This window comes from Podarcis liolepis (assembly GCF_965112155.1).
Source record: "Podarcis liolepis genome assembly, chromosome: 14".
In the NCBI taxonomy this organism is placed as follows: domain Eukaryota; kingdom Metazoa; phylum Chordata; class Lepidosauria; order Squamata; family Lacertidae; genus Podarcis; species Podarcis liolepis.
Window position 1 is genome coordinate 44,632,147 of NC_139569.1, and position 17,816 is coordinate 44,649,962.

Genomic DNA, 17,816 nt, shown 5'->3' on the forward strand with positions numbered 1-17,816 from the left:
ACCAAATGTTTTCTCTGCAAGGTCAAAGTGGGAAACCTCCCCATTGTCTCTTTCCTCACAAATCCTGTCTTAAGGACACATTTAAGATATGAATAGGGTGTGAGCCTGTGACCTGTCCCAGGAACTAAGTATTTATCACTACAAAAGAATGGCCAGGCTACCCAGGAAATCCAATCAAGTAACCTGCCAGACAGGAGATAAACAACAACAGGAGAAAAACAATATTCAAATTTCTGTTTTAGACCGCCTTTTCTGTGATGTAGTTATGATGTATCTGGGGGGTGGTCTTAGGTTACACCCCTTCTTTGATGTATGTATGATGTTTCTGGGGGTGGTCTTGATCTACAGGGTGGCAATTTCAAAAGTATAAGGCCTTGCGCGCCATTTTTCTGGGTCCCTCTCTCCTGCAGGTGAGGGGAGCACCCTGTTGCAACAGATCAATAAAGATCAAGCTTACTAGCTGCTTTGCTTCTCAATATTCTCTGGTTGGCCTCTGTTATTCTCTCCTACCAATAGGGAACCTATGTAAGGACTCTATTTGGGCTCTTGGATACCCCATAAGGGAAAAGGTCAATTTTTATTTACAACGATAGATAGATAGATAGATAGATAGAAGGCTTAGGGTGGCTGTGATGCACCTGGAAGCAGGAGGGAGAGGAGAACCAGTGTAGGGATCTAAGCAGGGGTGTCATGATTGATTATGGCAGCTGGATAGGCATGGGGGATAGAAGATAGAAAAGAACAGCTCACACTAGGTGAGAAATGAGCAGTGACCGAGGGGCCTTTGCCAAAGGGACAAAGAATGCATTTTTGAGAGCCAGTGTATTGAAATTGTTAGTGTATTGGACCATGACCTGGGAGACCAGGGTTTGAATCTCCACTCAGCCATGAACCTCACGGGGTGACCTTCCGCCAGTCACCACCCCAACCTACCTCACAGGCTCGTGAGGATGAACTGGGGAGGAAAATACACCACTTTGAGCTCCCTGGAAGAAAAGGTGGTAAATAAGTGTAATAAGTAATAAAATGATTTGATTATTGATGTAAGCCTCCAAAATGCATTTTGTATACTTAGTTTTTATCTCTATCTTCAGTATGTTTTATTTTATTGCTACGGCCAGTGCTTTTCCCTCCCTAAAAAAATGTTTAGGGGTACTCTCATTCTTCTACACATATTGAAATACTGCCACTCAATGAGGCCAAATTTGGTTCACAGAATGTTTAGGGGTATGCATCCCCCCCCAGAAAAAAAGCATTGGCTACAGCTAGTGACTGATGCAAATAAGGATTTTTCTGATCTTCAAGCAGAAAGAAGAGTCAGATAAATCCGCAGCTAAGTGGGACGGTCTCCCTCGGGACGTTGTGAATGAACTCTCCTTAAGGTTTTTAAGCAGAGCTGGTCGGCCCTCTGTCATGGGTGCTTTAGCTGAGTTTCCTGCACGGCAGCGGGTTGGACTAGATGACCCTTGGGGTCCCTTCCAACTCTTCAAGTCTGTTCAAGGGGGCAGCTGGCATTGCCTTCAATGAGGAAGGGGAAGATTGGGAAGGAATGGTGAAGGTGATGAAGCACGCAGGGGGGGAGCTTCAAGCAGTTGGTCCCTTACCTTTCCCACCCCGCCCTGGCCACAGTGATCCATGTGACGGTCACCTCCAGGCTTGACTACTGTAATTTGCTCTATGCAAGGCTGCCCTTGAAGCTGTCCCAGAAACTCCAGCGGGTGCAGAATGCTGCAGCGAGGCTCCTCATGGGGTCTCTGCCATGGGAGCATATTCACCCAGTGCTTTTCCAGCTGCACTGACTCCCGGTGGAGTACAGGGTCAGATTTAAGGTGCTGGTTTTGATCTTTAAAGCCCTTCACGGCCTAGGACCCTCGTACCTACGGGACCGCCTCTCCCGGTATGCCCCACGGAGAGCCTCAAGGTCCATAAATAGCAACATCCTAGAGGTTCCGGGCCCTAAGGAAGTTAGATTAGTCTCAACCAGAGCCAGGGCCTTTTCAACACTAGCTCCGGCCTGGTGGAACGCTCTGCCTCATGAGACCAGGGCCCTGAGGATCTGATTTCTTTCCACGGGGCCTGTAAGACAGAGTTGTTCCACCTGGCCTTTGGCTTGGAGTCAATTTGATTCCCTCCCCCTCTTTCTTTTTTCTCCTCCTGTGATGAGGCTGCATTTTAATGTTTTAATGTGTTTTAATCTTGTTTTTAAGTTGTATTCATTCAACCTGCTTTTATTATTGCTTGTTAGCCACCCTGAGCCTGGCCTTGGCTGGGGAGGGCGGGGTATAAATAAATTATTATTATTATTATTATTATTATTATTATTATTATTATTATAGGCTGCAACCCTACGCCTACTTTCCCAGGAGCAGGCCAGGGATCTGAACTGAATGGGGGCTTGCACTAGAGTAGACATAGCAGTTCTGCTTCCAGCCAACCCTTTTGTTGGAAACATTAACTCGGCTACTTCTCTGGAACGAATGCGTCGCCTTCACCCCTCCGGTTCCTTTTAATCCACGTGTCTCCACATCCTCACAATCAGCGGCTGCTCCGCTAGGGGACGACTCCTCCTCCCTCTCTGAGTCACGTGACCCCCCTCTCGCCACAAAATCCCCTCCAGCTTCCGCTTGGTAACCGAACGCGGTTGCTAAGGCGCGTCCGCCGAGCCCGCGACCCGGAAGCAGTTTGTGTGACGGCGCCTCGGGCCGGCTGGCTTCCCTCCGATAGGGCGCCGGCTGGGCGTAGGGCGTGAGCCCGCAGCAAGAGCTTCCGGGGTGTCCCGCTCTCCCCCCCCCCTCCTGAGAGTGCTTCAACGAAGGAGGGGGCAGTGGCTCGGGGTACGCGCCCCCTCCCGCGCCCCCCCTGCCCCCACCCCCCACCCCGGGAGAAGCGGCCTTTCCTCAGGACGGTAGGAGGTCAGGGCGGGTACCGGCGGTATAGAGCGCTCCTTTGCGGCGTTGACTTTTCCCTCAGCGCAGAGGCGCCTCCGGCTGCTGCTTTACCTCCGAGGGCGGCGGCGCGGGGGGCGTCTCTCTGTGCCATTAACGGCGGTCGGCGGGGCCTGCCGTTGCGAGGCAGGGCGAGAGGAAGAGGGGATTTGGGGAGGGGGGCGCTCCCTCGGCTCAGGCATGTTCTGACTTGCCCAGGCCTCGCCTCCCTGATAACACTTGGCGCGCCTGGCGTGAAGCGCTTATGCTGCGGTTGCCCAAAGTGGAGGCTTCGTGTGCCCCGTTTTTTTTGGGGGGGTGGGATGCCTGGAGCAGAGCTTCGCCTTTCTCCCTCCATGCTGAAGAACGGAGCCTTTTCAGCCATGCAGGAGCTTTTGCGCAGGTGTTTCCAGGGTTCTTTGTGTGTGTGTTGCTTTTCCGCTGCAACCTGTTTTCAGAATAATAATGGTGATTATTGTATTTGCAATACAATAACTCGCAATACAATAACTCGATGTACTCTAGCAAAATGCTGAGCTGCTGCTCACCACGAAGGACTGGCTCCTAAGGGGTATTTCATCAAAAAGTTCGCGTGTGTGTGTGTGTGAGGGAGCCTCCTAGTTTCGTAGCTTCCAGGTTTTGCCCTGCCTTTGGAGAAGACAATAGTGCTGCTGCTATGATGCTTCCTACCGTCAAAGGAGTCCAAATTGCTATTAGGGGTTCAGGCCAATGGTCTGTCTAGGTCAGCCTTTTGTCTACAAGATTTGGTCATATTGGGGCGGTATTGGTAAATTAAGGAGCACTATACAAAATAATGCTGCCAAAGATTAGGAAATCGTATGTTTGGTTGTCAGTCTTTTTTAAAAGGATATTTCTGATACAGGGTTGTGACGCACAAATCCCGTGAAACACACTTCCACTGGCTAGCTGCACATGGTGTGGAAAACATGGTTTGTCTTTTTTTCTTTAAACCTGTTGGGGGGTCACACATAGTGTTTATGAGTCAAGTTTCTGGCAATTTTGAAATGCTCTGTAGGTCAGATGCTTCATATCCAGAGCATGCAGCCTTTTGCTCCTCTGTGTAGGAAGCCAAGCTAAACAATTTAGGAAGAGTAAGGATGTGACTCCATTAAAGGAACTTGGAAGTTTTTCTTTCTGCTATGGGCCTGTTGAGCATATTGTTTTTCTTCTCTAAGCCTTGATGATTCCATAGACAAAATGCAGCAGTTTATTTTTATTACCCTCTATGTAGAGATCTAAACTAATGCTGATCTGTTGCTGTGCTTCTTAATATGCCTTGTTTCTGCAGTTTACTAGTTTTGGGGCTGAAAGAGGATTGTATGTAGGAAGAAAGATCATTTGCTGTTAGGATTGTATTAGCTTGTAATTTTTTAAAAAATAGTTTATTTGGTGTTTGTCCAGTTGATACTACCATGTGTGCAAGATTCATATGGTGTGCAAGGATGCCGAGATGTGTGCTAAAATTATACTAGTGTATCTCTGTGTTTGTGAAAAATATGCAGCTGAAAACCAGAGGTAATCTTAAACATAGTTACTTGAAACTAGGTCTTGTTAAATCAATCTTTCAAGTTTTGCTTAAAGTTTGGCTGTCTTATTGTAGTGCAGATGGAATGCCTGCATATGCTTCTGCACTACATTATTTATAAAATAAAGGTAAAGGTACCCCTGCCCGTACGGGCCAGTCGTGTCCGACTCTAGGGTTGTGCATCTCACTTATTTATAAAATACAACTTGTTTATTTCAGGGGGGAGAGCAGCATGTTTGTTTAATTCTTTGTTAGAACCTGAGTGAATCATATATGTGGTATATGAAGTATATTATCAGAAGATGTTTCGATCTCCACTACTGTGGGTGACCTGTCACTCTGCACCTACAGGAAACAACCAATTTATGCAGGGTTTCGTTCCAAGGCACCACACATTGTGTATATTTGAAACACCATTGAAAAAGCCTGCAAACGCCCCAACCTGTTCCACCTCTTTTTGTAATGTTTTTGGGTCACTTCCGGGTTTGATGCAATGTGCACTGAGCAGCTACAAACATTGGGCACTCCTAAAATGGTCACTGTCTGTATTGTATGTTGCTTCTTCCTGTTAGAAAGCTGTAGAATAGATTTTTTAAAAAATTGTTACTAAAACTGAAGGCTGCATGATTCAGAAATAGAGCAAATTTCACAGACACAAGCAAAAATAAAATTTTAGCAATTTTTATTCTGGTAGACTGACATTTAAGTACACATCTAGGACTAAGCATCATTGATATTACAGTGGTACCTTGGTTTACAACCATAATCCGTTCTGGAGGTCTGGTTGTAAACCAAAACAGGTTGTAACCTAATGCGTGTTTTCAGCAATGGGGCCTCCCCCCAAAAAAATCTAAAAAAAAGGGACACACACTTCTGGGTTTGACGTGGTTGTAATAGAAAACAGTTGTAATCCAAAGTGGTTGCAAACCAAGGTACCACTGTACTGGAATGTGACTAAATTCTTTTAGCAGTGTGTGGTATTAGTGTTGATTTATCAAACATGTTAGGCTCATAAATTACTGGAGCCATGGCTAATATATGGGATTCATGTCGCTTAGACTTACCTGCTCTACTTGTGCAATAAGGGTGTTCTTCCCATGTGATTTGCAAACTTCCAAACTTCTGCTTGCAGTATACACCTGGTAGCTGAAAATGACAGATTTTTACACTTAAATTAGCAGTCAGTTTCCTGAAAGAGAGAGGTAGCAGAGTTATATCTTTAGGCACTAGGGAGTTGTCTTTAATAGGATCCAGCACATTTCAGAAAGGTGATTTTGTTGTTCAATATCTGTTTGGAGGCACTAGGGATTTAGAATACAGGATCATTCAATAACTCACTTAAGTTCAATTTGTCATTTTTAAACTACAAGTTAGAATCGTGGTGCCAGTTCTAAACTAATGCCTGGTAGCTATTTTTGAGGGGATAGTGAAAGTGAATCCAGTGGTGACAGGTGTTGGGGTGTGTGTGCCACGTAGAGGTTTCTTTGTACTGAATCTTGAATCTTTCTTTGTAACATTTTGTTCGCAATAGTCATTTATTCATTGTGCAATTTATAGGATTGTCTGCTACATTGTTGTTAACGTGGAGTTACTATTGAAAATGGTTTGGAACAGGCATAGGCAAACTCGGCCCTCCAGAGGTTTTGGGATTCCCATCATCCCTGACTGCTAGTCCTGTTAGCTAGGGATGATGGAAGTTGTAGTCCCAAAACATCTGGATGGCTGAGTGCCTGTGCGTGGTTTGGAACATCTGGTGCAAAATGCTGCATCCTGCCCTACCTAACTGATACTGGGAAGAGGAAATTGGTCCTACCAGTGTTGCAGCATTACATTGGTTCCGTATTAACTTCTGGGACTAGTTCAAAGTGACTGTGTTTGTTTTTATAAAGCTGTTTATGGCACAGACCTTGCAAATGTAAACTCAACTGTACCTTGAACAGCTACCAACCCACATGCAGATCGAGAAAATGTTAGGGAACTGCAGTGGGAGCCTCCTTTCAAGGTGGTCATTTGCTCATAATAATAAATTATTGTTATTATTATGTAAAGGGAAGCTTTTAAATGTTTTATTATGTTTTGATATACTTTGGAAGCCTCCCAGAGTGGCTGGAGTGGCAACCCAGTCAGATGGACGGGGGACAAATAAATTATTATTATTCATTGGAATGGATAACCCAGGGAAATGCTCTGAACACAATCTAGAGGCTGTGTAACATTTCTGTTAGGCATGCTTTTAGATATGTTAGTAGCCTTGGTTTGGATTACAGTACAGATGAGTATGTATTGGGTTTCCATATACCGTATGTGGGGTCTAAGACCAGTTAAAATAGTTGAAGCTTTTGTTTCATGTTAAAAAACAGAAAGCTTTATTTGGTGCTGTCTTCTGAACACTTTTATGATAAATAGGTGGGCAAGGCCTTGGTTACCATTTTACCTAGTTATTATATGCAGCTTATTGTAGGAGCTTTATAAACACAAAATGACTGAGCAATGATGCCTGCCATGGTAGAACGTCTGTGTGGCATTTGCTATTACGCTGCTTTTCATTACTGGGAAACTTATGTAACCTGGAGAGAGCATAAATATTAAGATAATTTATTCTAACCTATGATTTATGGGTGCAGTAGAACTTATTGCTGCCAAAAAAAAAAAATCCAGCCCCTTTGCGCTATCAAGGTTCAGATATCCTGTAGCCACCTACTTGTTCAGTTTCTCAGCACTGATGCGTGGGTACAACTGTGAACTGCATCCATGGTAACCACTTTTAGCTGTTGACTGAACTACAAATAAGTGGCTAAACTATGCAGATTTATTCAAAATGTTTATAGACATTGATATACAGTGGTACCTCGGGTTACAGATGCTTCAGGTTACAGACGCTTCAGGTTACCGACTCCTCTAATCCAGAAATAGTACCTCAGGTTAAGAACTTTGCTTCAGGATGAGAACAGAGATTGGGTGGCGGCGGCGTGGCAGCAGTGGGAGGCCCCTGAGTGGTACCTCAGATTAAGAACAGTTTCAGGTTAAGAATGGACCTCCAGAACGAATTAACCCGAAGTACCACTGTATATGATGGGTTGGTAAATTTAGGTCATGGCATTTGCTTGCCTATCCAGAGAAGTGGAACTCATCTTGGCTTGTTCATTTTCAGAGCAAGACTCCAAACCCAAGTCAAATTCTAAGCTCTGCTTCTGCTTTGTTCTTCTGGTTTAGAGTGTTAGGGATGATGGTGAGTTTGCACAAGTGGAGCATTGCCCTCCCAATAATTCCAGAACTCTTAAAGCCAGAAGAACCCAGTCTCTGTTATTCTCCCTGCAACACACACTCATTAATCCATCTCTCAAGGGGGATTTCACTTTAGATTATGATGATTGCCCCCATCAGAGCTCCACTCTTTGCCCCCACCCGGCCTTCACCAAATAACTCTCTCAATCTCTCTGGACTCCATTTTCAGTCTTCCTCTGAAGGCCAGGCAGCTACAAGCCTCAGCATGCATGCATCCATTGAACAATCGCTGTATGATGTGTTGCTAGGTTTCACCCCTGTTTGCTGTGGTGGGGACAATTCCCCCCATATCAGTTCTTTCCTTCATACACAGAAAAACCTGAGGGAGGGCATTGGGATGGAGCACCCCTCTATTAACCCTCCCTCCCAACATTCAGCACGCCTTCAGGACAGAGCAATATACCGTAGAGAAAGGGTGGTCCCAATCAATGCCTCCAACCAATCCAGTTTGCAGCATTTCCCAATCTTTATCTTTTATTCATTCAGAGAGCAGAGGAGCTACATTAAGAGTGTGAGTGTGGCAGGCTATAGCTTGCCTTTATAATATTTTTATTGCTTTGCCTGAAAGGTTTGTGAGTTGAGAGAGAGGGGTAGGCTTGGTGGACTTGAAGATGAAGTGCTGCCAAACATCAGAAAGATCATGTCAGTGAGTGTGTTTATCAAATTAATTTTTGAAAACTGAGCAGAGGGCAACATGGAAGGGGAAGGTGGGTTACCATCACCAACTTGTCGCCCAAATAATATATTTTGTTGCCCCCTTGTTCTGTTGTCAGAAATAGCAGCTGGTGAGGACATTTGGAAGAAAGAGGGGAGATTATGCAAGCTTCTGTTCCTCCCACCTCCATTGCCTACTTTCCTTCTTTAAGAATTTGGGCTTGACTCTCCTTTCATTATAGAAGTTGTAAAGTTTCTTCTTTCCCTCAGGATTAGTAAAATAAGACTTCGGTCCTTGAGAGTAAGTCCTCTAGAGCCCAGAGAGGATTACTTTTGAGCAGACAGAGGCCTGTTATAAATGTTGGAAGACTGTTAATATTAGTATTACCCCAAAATTTATCAGGTGCTTATTGTAAACAGTGAAATCAGAGGGAAATGAAATGTGGAAAATCTGGATTTAGTTTTTCCATTTAATCTCACTGTTTACACTCCACCTACCTAACATGTGTATATGTCTGTATACAAATATACCATGCCACGCACATTTACTTACAACCTGGGATAAAAACTTCATGCATCTGGATTGAACAGTGGTCCATGAAAGCTCCTGCCATGATACATTTGTTATTTGTTTTCTGAAAAAGAAAGACTTATGATAATTATTGTTTTATATTTTGAGTGTACCAGTGCCACTTAGCCCCCTAACTTTAGCACTATACAGTGCTGCTTACTGAAATCAGAGTTCATTCAGTATGGATACAGAGAGGAAAAGGTGGAAGTATTTCATCGTTTACCATACCACAGGACTCTCAGCTCCCAATTATTTTACCTCCCCAGTATAGATAAATTTACAATGCGATCCTATACATGCCTACTCAAGCTAATCCCATTGAATTCATTGAAGCTTATTTACAGATAAGTGGACTGAGGATGGCAGTCTTAGTTGATTTTAAAATATATGTGTGAAGTTTTCCATAGGGTTGCTGCCTAAATTCTAAAGAAAGAATTTTGCCATCTGTTGTTGAGTCAAGCTTGCACATGCTAGGGTTTTGCCCCAGTAGGAATCATGGAACTTTGCTGAAAATTACCACAGCAACAAAAACAACAACTATAATAATAGTAACATATGTGTTAGAGTTCTAATCCGAGCAGTGCAAGCTGGTAGACAATTGAGCTGGATGTTGATCATGTACACCAGAGGTTTTCAACCTTTCTGAGTCCACTGCTCCCTTGACCAACCATTCTTTCTGCAGCTCCCCTGTTGCCTGCGGGCAGCCCCTCACCTCTTTTTGAACACCCTCCCTTGTGAAGTGTTCCCTCGGCCTCCTCTTCTCTCCTCTCTCCTTGGGAGTCCGCTGGACAACAGCCACCACCACCCCTGGTCTCTGAGCTTACATGCCGCAAGACATGTGGCATCCCAAGTACCCAAAACCTTTTAGGTAACAAGATTCTGAAGACTCAGCTGTACAGGCAGTCCTGCAAAACACGTTATCTTGCGAATGGAGTATTCATAAACATGCTATTAGAGAGGTACTGCTGAAAAATAATGAATTAGGTTGTGATCCCAATCCCATTTGCCTGAGAGCAGGCTCTTTTGAATTCAGTAGGATCTATTTCTGTGTTGAAATGTTTAGGATTCTGCGGTTAGGCCTGTTCTTCCAAGAATTTTGATATAACAAACATATTTAACTGTGACTGCAGTACTTGATGAACCTGCAACTTAATATATTTGGTTAAGAGTATCTATGTACATACCCGTATTTATAAATATTAATTGTTCAAATGACTTATGATTGTCCACTACTGCTGGTGTTTCTGGTGGTCCATTAATAATTGCCATGAAAAATGTGATATTAAGAATGAGTCATTGATGTGAATTGTATATTAGTTCACTTGTTTTGATAAAAAGATTACTGTAATTGTTAAAATGTGTGACTGAATTGTAAAATATATTAACATTGACACTATACACAATCTCCCCCCTCCCCGCAGTGACTAGACATTCTGTTGTTGCGCCCATAGTCTAGGTTTAAGGAGTCATTTAGTGAATAGCTTACATATCTGAGTTTCTAACACGGTATTGAGTACCTCTGGTGAAGACTTGCTTGTCATTGCTGAAACTTTTGGAATATTGCTCTGGTCCCAGCTTTTTATGCAGCTATAGATAAATACCTCTACTAGGGCTCCAAATACCTCTCCAGCCCTAGTAGACATACTTCTCATTCATTCTTGACACCAAGTGATTAAACTGTTTTATTCTGGGCTAAACATTAATAGTTTTGCGTTCTGTCTTTTCATGTCTGAATATGAGCAGAAAGATATCTGTGTCTACAGACCAGAAAGAGGAGCTGTTGGTTGCTTGGTCATATACACAAAGTAGACATATGAAATATTAGGGTTACTCTTCCTTCACAGAGCTCTTTTAAGTGCTAAAGAGCTTGCAGAAAGAGAATAATTCCAGTGTGTATTGATTTATAAACCTTATTGGACAGAGTCAGTGCTGTGCATAATAGAATTGTATCCAATTTTAGTCATGCTCACTACTAAAATTATTGGATGTGACTAATATAGATATCTTAATTTCAGTGTGTCTGCTCAGGGTAGAACTTACAACCCATAGTTTTTAAAGTGCTCAGTAAATTCTAAGAGTAATACACATGACTTCAAAATAATACACGTGACTTTTCGATTATTACTTACTATTTTTAAATGGCAAAATATTCTTCAACATGAGGACTCCTTGCCTTCCTAACGGTTGTGATTATACTTGCTGAATAACACTTGAACAGCATTATGTTATCACAGCCACCTAAGTTCTATGAGTCTCTCACATTCTAGGGTGATGCAGCTTCTCAACATCAACCAGCCAATTGGGTTTTACAGAAGACATGTAACTTGGAACATAAAGATTTTTCTTGGGTTAAACGAAAAAATGCTATTGTACCTATCGTTTCTGAGCCAGGTATGTCAAAATAATTAGGTTAATGGGGAGTCTAAGAGGATAGTAGTTAGAAAAATGGCCTATTGTAGCAGCCATTAAAAAAATACGGAAAATTAGATATTGCCTTAAATTTTCACAAAATCAGATCATACAGTTTTTCAAACATATCTGCATTACAGTACTACATCTGACATTACCTTTTTCCTAGACGGAAATGAAGCAAATTCTTTTGGAATTCCGTTTCTTTTGTATTTTCTACTTGGGCTTTTTATCTTTTGCTTTTGCAGCCGGGTATACATAATTTACATAGGAAGCCGCCTTATACCAGGTCAGACAGTTGATCCATCTTGTAAGTATTGTCTACTCTGACTGGCAGTGGCCTCTCAGTTCCATCCAAATGAGATCACAAAGCCACCTTACACTTCGTATGGTGCAATATCCACATATGGACTGGACAGTAAAATGCCAACTGATTGGTGAGCTTGAATGGCCATTAACCAATATTTTAAGCTAGTTTGTCTTGCATGTTTTGAACTTGTGGAGGCATCTTAAGTTATCTGAGCTGCTGTCACCACCACTGCCTTGCCCAGCAACAACAAATATCTTAGTGGGTGAGCATGAGGAGATTCTCATGTGCAGTGACAGATATCTAGTGGCTGTGTACAAAAATCTGTTAATTGGAATGAATGTACAGTGGTGCCCCGCAAGACGAATGCCTCGCAAGACGGAAAACTCGCTAGACGAAAGAGTTTTCCGTTTTGGAGGTGCTTCGCAAAACGAATTTCCTATGGGCTTGCTTCGCAAGACGACAATGCCTTGCGAGTTCCTGCGGGTTTTTTCCCCTTCCCCCCCCTTTTTCTAAGCCGCTTATCAGGTGGTCCGATCAGCAGATAAGCTGCTAAAAGCCGCTAATAGCGCTAATAGAGCTAATCCGTCAATGGGCTTGCTTCACAAGTTGAAAAAACCGCTAGACGAAGAGAATCACAGAACAGATTATTTTCGTCTTGCGAGGCACCACTGTATATGGAAGTATGTTCTAGCAAAAGTGCTGTTCCTTCAACAGATGGGGAATTTTCCTGTGGGGAAAACAGTAGGCTTTCTCATCTTAACAGAAATACCTGTCTGCAGTGTACAGAGTCAGAGACTGGCTTTGGTAATATGGCGCCCTAAGCAAGGGTTAAACCACAGAGCCTAGGACTTGCCGATCAGAAGGTCGGCAGTCCGAATCCCCGTGATGGAGTGAGCTCCCATTGCTTGGTCCCTGCTCCTGCCAACCTAGCAGTTTGAAAGCACGTCAAAGTGCAAGTAGACAAATAGGTACCGCTCTGGCGGGAAGGTAAACGCCGTTTCGGTGCGCTGCTCTGGTTCGCCAGAAGCGGCTTAGTCATGCTGGCCACATGACCCGGAAGCTGTACACCGGCTCCCTCGGCCAAGAAAGCAAGATGAGCACCGCAACCCCAGAGTCTGTCACGACTGGACCTAATGGTCAGGGGTCCCTTTACCTTTAAGCAAGGACAAAATGTGATGCCGCCCCTTAAGTTTGAGTAGGTACTCGTGTAAATATAGGTGGTTGTTGTTGTTGTTGTTGTTGTTGTTGTTGTTATGCACCCCTTCGGCTCGGCACCTTTTTTGGGGGAACTGTCTAAACTTCCCTAAATCTGATGCTGAGAAAGGTAATTGCCTAATTCTGTTAGAGTGTTACAAAGGTATTACATTATTTTTGATTGAATAAAGTACTGTTGAAACAATACTTTAAAACTCTCTATTAAAAAGCATTTCACAAATTATTTATTCTAAAAGAGAAAATGGTTCATATGGGTTCTCCCCCAGTTCTTTCCCCCCTGTCCCGCTGTTGGAAGGCTACCATATTTTTCGCCCTATAGGACGCACATTTTCCCCTCCAAAAATGAAGGGGAAATGTGTGTGCGTCCTATGGGGCGAATGCAGGCTTTCGCTGAAGCCTGGAGAGCAAGAGGGGTCAGTGCGCACCGACCCCTCTCACTCTCCAGGCTTCAGGAAGCTCTGCGCAACCCTCGGGAGACCGGCTCCGAGGGTTGCGCAGAGCTGCCTGCAGTCCCGGGCTCAGCGCAGCTCTGCACGGCCATCGGGAGCAGGGCGCGAAGTCCCGCCCGGCTCCTGGTGGCTGCGCAGAGCTGCCTGCAGTCCCGGGCTCAGCGCAGCTCTGCGCGGCCATCGGGAGCGGGGCGCGAAGTCCCACCCTGCTCCTGATGGCTGCGCAGAGCTGCCTGCAGTCCCGGGCTCAGCGCCCTTCTCCCCATTGCCAGCCCCACAAGCTCGGGGAGCAGCAGGGAGGCGGAGCGCGCCTTCCCACTGTTCCCCAACCTGGTTCTTCCAGCCCCGCACCTGGGGGGGGGGGAATTTTTTTTTCTTTAATTCCCCCCAAAAAAACTAGGTGCGTCCTATGGGCGCAAAATACGGTAAATGCTTTGCATGAATCAGTTCTTTGGTTCAGTATCAGTTTTTAGCTTTTGGGTAGTAGAGCTGGGGAAAACTGTTGTTGGTCAGAGCAGGCAAGGCTAGGAAAGATGGACCAATGTTTGGACTTCGTATATGACAGCTTCTTTTGTTCATATAACATAGTTTATCCTTTAGTGAAAATGTCGGGTACCAGACTTAAAACCCCCCATCTCTACCTGTTTTTAAGCAAGTTAAAGTGTGACTGAACTAAGTAAAGGTTTCAGGAGCTCTGAAAATATATTCTAGGGTTGTCAAACAGCAGAATATGGGAAGTAAAAAGTTAGGATAATAGAATACAATATTAGTAACTATTTCTATTTCATTTTAAAAAAATGCATTTGGATATGGCTATTGTTTGAGATTATGTTTTAGAGCAGAACCGTTCCCATACGCTAATGTTAGTTTAGTGCATGGGCACTAGGTTATCTTGTCTTTATTATGCAGCCTCAGTTTATTTGTATCTTAAAAGTTTCTGACAATCTTCAGGACTGTATTGCAGAAGAGGCACTGTGATGAGCAGAAAGTGCATATAATTAGGAATACAAGTTAATGCAATCAGAGTAATTTGAGTCAAACTGAATGTACCGCTTTAATACACGAGAAGGGTTAGGGAATTTCATAATAGGGAAGCAATCCAAACTCATGGTAATAGGCTGCTATCAGGCCCCTAGGAAGATAAAACCTTGTCATTTCTAATGTTTTGTTTTATAAATTGACTTATCTGAAATAAGCTGCACAACTTCAATGAAGTCTGATTCCTATGGTGTATTCAAATTAAGTCAACAAGGCTCTGTCTTTCTTTGAATGTGCATATTAATTTCAAAGTGCAAGTATAATTGGTCAGTCTAATGATAAAAGTATCCCAGCCTGTTAAGGAACTATTTTAATTATTTTTTTTACTTTTCTGTTATAAATCTCCCTCAAAGGAAGTATTTCATATCAAGCAGACAACAATTCTTAAATGTTAGGCAATAGTGATACAGAGAACTTGATATGTGGCTGCAAAATTTAAAAGCACATGGATATGAACTATTTCTTAGTGAGATACATTTACCGAGAATGTTTACAACTATCTCTAGAGCTGGCAGTAATAGACATTATGTTTTGGGTCTGTGATGTCTCCAGAATCTGAGGGCTTAGCTTTTGTGTTCTTGGCTGGGGATTGGGCAAGCAACCATCGGTAATGACAGACTTTAAATTTGTTTCATGATTAGTGGGGCTAGGTGTGAAGGGTACACTGTTAGGCAAAGAAGTATTGCCTCTCTTATGCCAATTTGATGAATAAGGCATTTAAAAGTGTTGGAGTGTGTGTGTGTGTGTGTGTGTGTGTGTAAGTAAAATTGACTTTCCTTCTAACATTTAAAAACTGAAGCTGTGACAATGCTTAATATAATCAGCATTAGGTTGAAGGATTTTATCATGTCTGCTTTTGAAACCAACTTTATGTTAAACATTTCATACCCCATCTTCAGTTTGAAAACTTCTAGGGCTGCTTACAATATAGAATTTAAAGTCTTTTAAATCTGTTTTAATGCAGAAGCAATTGCTGCTATGTTTTGTAGCATTTTAAATTGTATTTATACTTACTTTGTTTTAAATACTATTTAAAATGCTACAAAACACAGCAGCAACTGCTTCTGCATTCAGACAGATTTAACAAACTTTAAGAGAACTCTGGGGTTTGACTGAGATTGCCTTGTAGAATTCTACATAGCACATATAATGTTTAAAATTTGTAATCTTCATTTTGTAAAATATAATGTTGAAATTGTATTCATAATGCAGAAATGCAAAAGCCTTGCATATAACAAACCTAAAAATTGAACTCTGGCTACCCTTACTTTACCCAAAGCATTAGCTGACAAACTGTGTGATTTGTATGATGTACGAATGCATTTGTGTTCTTGGGCGTTATTTCTGTCAAGCGTTATTTGTCCCTTTGTTCTGTACATCTAGACTCATGAACATTGTTCATAAGTGTAGCCAGATCCACTTCTTTGTTACCTGATATAAAGCTAAGATATTCTTCTAATATCTTAGATTGAAAAGTGTGAGACCTTTGGAACGGAGGAAAACTGCCGTTTCCATAGCTGGGAATGGCTATTGGTAGTGTCCATCTCTATTCAAGTTTATATTTTCCGCAGTGAGAAACAACAAATGGTTACACTGACTCTGGCAACCTGATGAAAATGCTGATTCCAAAAAAGCTATCATTGAATTCTATTTTAGTGAACAACTTGCTCTTTTATAAATAGGATTTTGATCTTACAATTGCCCTTTTTTCTGTTGTAGGTTATATAAGATTCTCCCCTGCCTTGTGGAGGACTCTGGAGTTGCCCATCGAATGTTCGGTGGAAGAACACGAATAACCTGGATATGGTGCCAAAAGATCTCCAAATGATTTTATAGTTTGACCCAATGATTCTTCTGGATATATATTTCTCTCTTCAAGAATAAGTGCAAAGTCCAAATCCTGCTCACTGGAAGATATTTTTATTTTAAGATCATGGACCATCTTACTAGGGAGAAAGATGAAAGGCGAACCGGAAAAGGAAATCCAGCAAGAAGTTCACACAGTTCCCGAGCATCAAGTTCCACTTCAGCCTCTGGTGTTCTTATGGTTGGGCCCAATTTCAGAGTTGGCAAGAAGATAGGCAGTGGAAATTTTGGAGAGCTCAGGCTAGGTAAGAGCATATAACTTTCACAGGTTATAAACAGGGCTACACTACAGTGGTGCCTCGCAAGACGAAAAGAATCCGTTCTGTGATTCTCTTCGTCTAGCGTTTTTTTCGTCTTGCGAAGCAAGCCCATTGACGGATTAGCGCTATTAGCGGCTTTTAGCGGCTTATCTGCTGATCCGATCAGCTGATAAGCGGCTTAGCGGCTTAGAAAAGGTGGCGGGGAGGAAAAAAACCAGCAGGAACTCGCAAGGCATTGTCGTCTTGCGAAGCAAGCCCATAGGAAATTCGTTTTGCGAAGCACCTCCAAAACGGAAAACCCTTTCGTCTAGCGGGTTTTCCATCTTGCGAGGCATTCGTCTTGCGGGGCACCACTGTATTTAGTTAAAATCTTTTGATCAGCTAGAAGGGTGTCCCTAATTTGCAATTAATGTAGTACAGTGGTACTTAATTCGTTCTGGAGCTCTGTTCTTAACCTGAAACTGTTCTTAACCTGAGGTACCACTTTAGCGAATGGGGCCTCCCGCTGCCGCCACGCCACCGCCACATCATTTCTGTTTTCATCCTGAAGCAAAGTTCTTAACCCGAGGTACTATTTCTGGGTTAGCGGAGTCTGTAACCTGAAGTGCCCGTAACCCGAGGTAGCACTGTACATGTCAAAACTTCAGATAGCAGATGCCACCTTAGGAAAAGCATTTCTCTGTGTAAGGGGGATGCCCTTTCTAAGGCAGTTTTTGCTGCAGTATATACATACCTCATCCAAAACGTATGTTTTTCATATTGTTTCATATGAAAGTTATAATTAACACTTCTTTACTTGGGTGACATCTTTCTTTCCCCTCTTTTTTCTGCTCAGGAAGTTTTAATATGCTATTTTTTACTATACATAACTTGGTTTAGCTGAATAATTTCCATATACACAGAAAATGATGAAGCTTATATAAATTAATAAACAGTGCTTAATGCAGTTCTTTCTTGAGCGGCTGTTTTTCAGAATTCCACAGTATAATTTCCTGTTCCATAATGCTGCTAAATGAAATTTTCCCATATAAACAAGCAATTATCTTGCTCTTATTTTTTTAGAGCAGATAAAAGAATTAAAGCCCAGTATAATACCCACCAGTTTGTACTGGTTTAACTGGTTGCTGCAGAATGCTGTCTCTTAAAATGAGATGATGATATCCATTATTTCCTATGGGAACATTTCTAACCCTTGCTACTACCTCCCTCCACTCTGCCTGAAACTGCAGCAGCCAATCAGCTAAAGGCAAACAAAGGAAAAACTGATTTGTCTGATCTCTCTCCCTCCC

At 42.8% G+C, this 17,816-nt stretch overlaps 1 protein-coding gene and 1 long non-coding RNA gene across 22 annotated transcripts in view; one reads left to right on the plus strand and one right to left on the minus strand.

The window, feature by feature from the left end:
- Positions 1-2,673: 2,673 nt before the first annotated feature.
- The window catches only part of CSNK1G1 (casein kinase 1 gamma 1), a 58,314-nt gene continuing 43,171 nt past the window's right edge, over positions 2,674-17,816 (plus strand). For 6 of the 15 annotated variants that reach the window (XM_083475893.1, XM_083475904.1, XM_083475903.1 and 3 more), the window contains exons 1-2: positions 11,248-11,371; positions 16,121-16,512. In XM_083475893.1, coding sequence (XP_083332019.1) covers positions 16,335-16,512 — 178 coding nt within the window. In that variant the 5' untranslated portion in view covers positions 11,248-11,371; positions 16,121-16,334. Of the gene's footprint in view, positions 2,913-11,247; positions 11,372-11,773; positions 11,827-16,120; positions 16,513-17,816 lie in introns of those variants that run through there. The other 9 variants (XM_083475900.1, XM_083475896.1, XM_083475895.1 and 6 more) reach the window with 5 other exon arrangements.
- Positions 4,844-11,210, minus strand: LOC310693675. Of its 7 annotated transcripts, XR_014519313.1 has the most exons (5): positions 9,323-9,934; positions 8,963-9,044; positions 8,595-8,758; positions 5,535-5,616; positions 4,844-5,028 (listed from the first exon to the last, which is right to left on the minus strand). It is a non-coding gene; the product is annotated as an uncharacterized lncRNA (long non-coding RNA). The 7 variants fall into 7 exon arrangements; XR_014519309.1 differs by lacking the exons at positions 8,595-8,758; positions 9,323-9,934 and adding an exon at positions 11,110-11,210 and having other exon boundaries at positions 8,953-9,044; XR_014519310.1 differs by lacking the exon at positions 8,595-8,758 and having other exon boundaries at positions 9,693-9,934.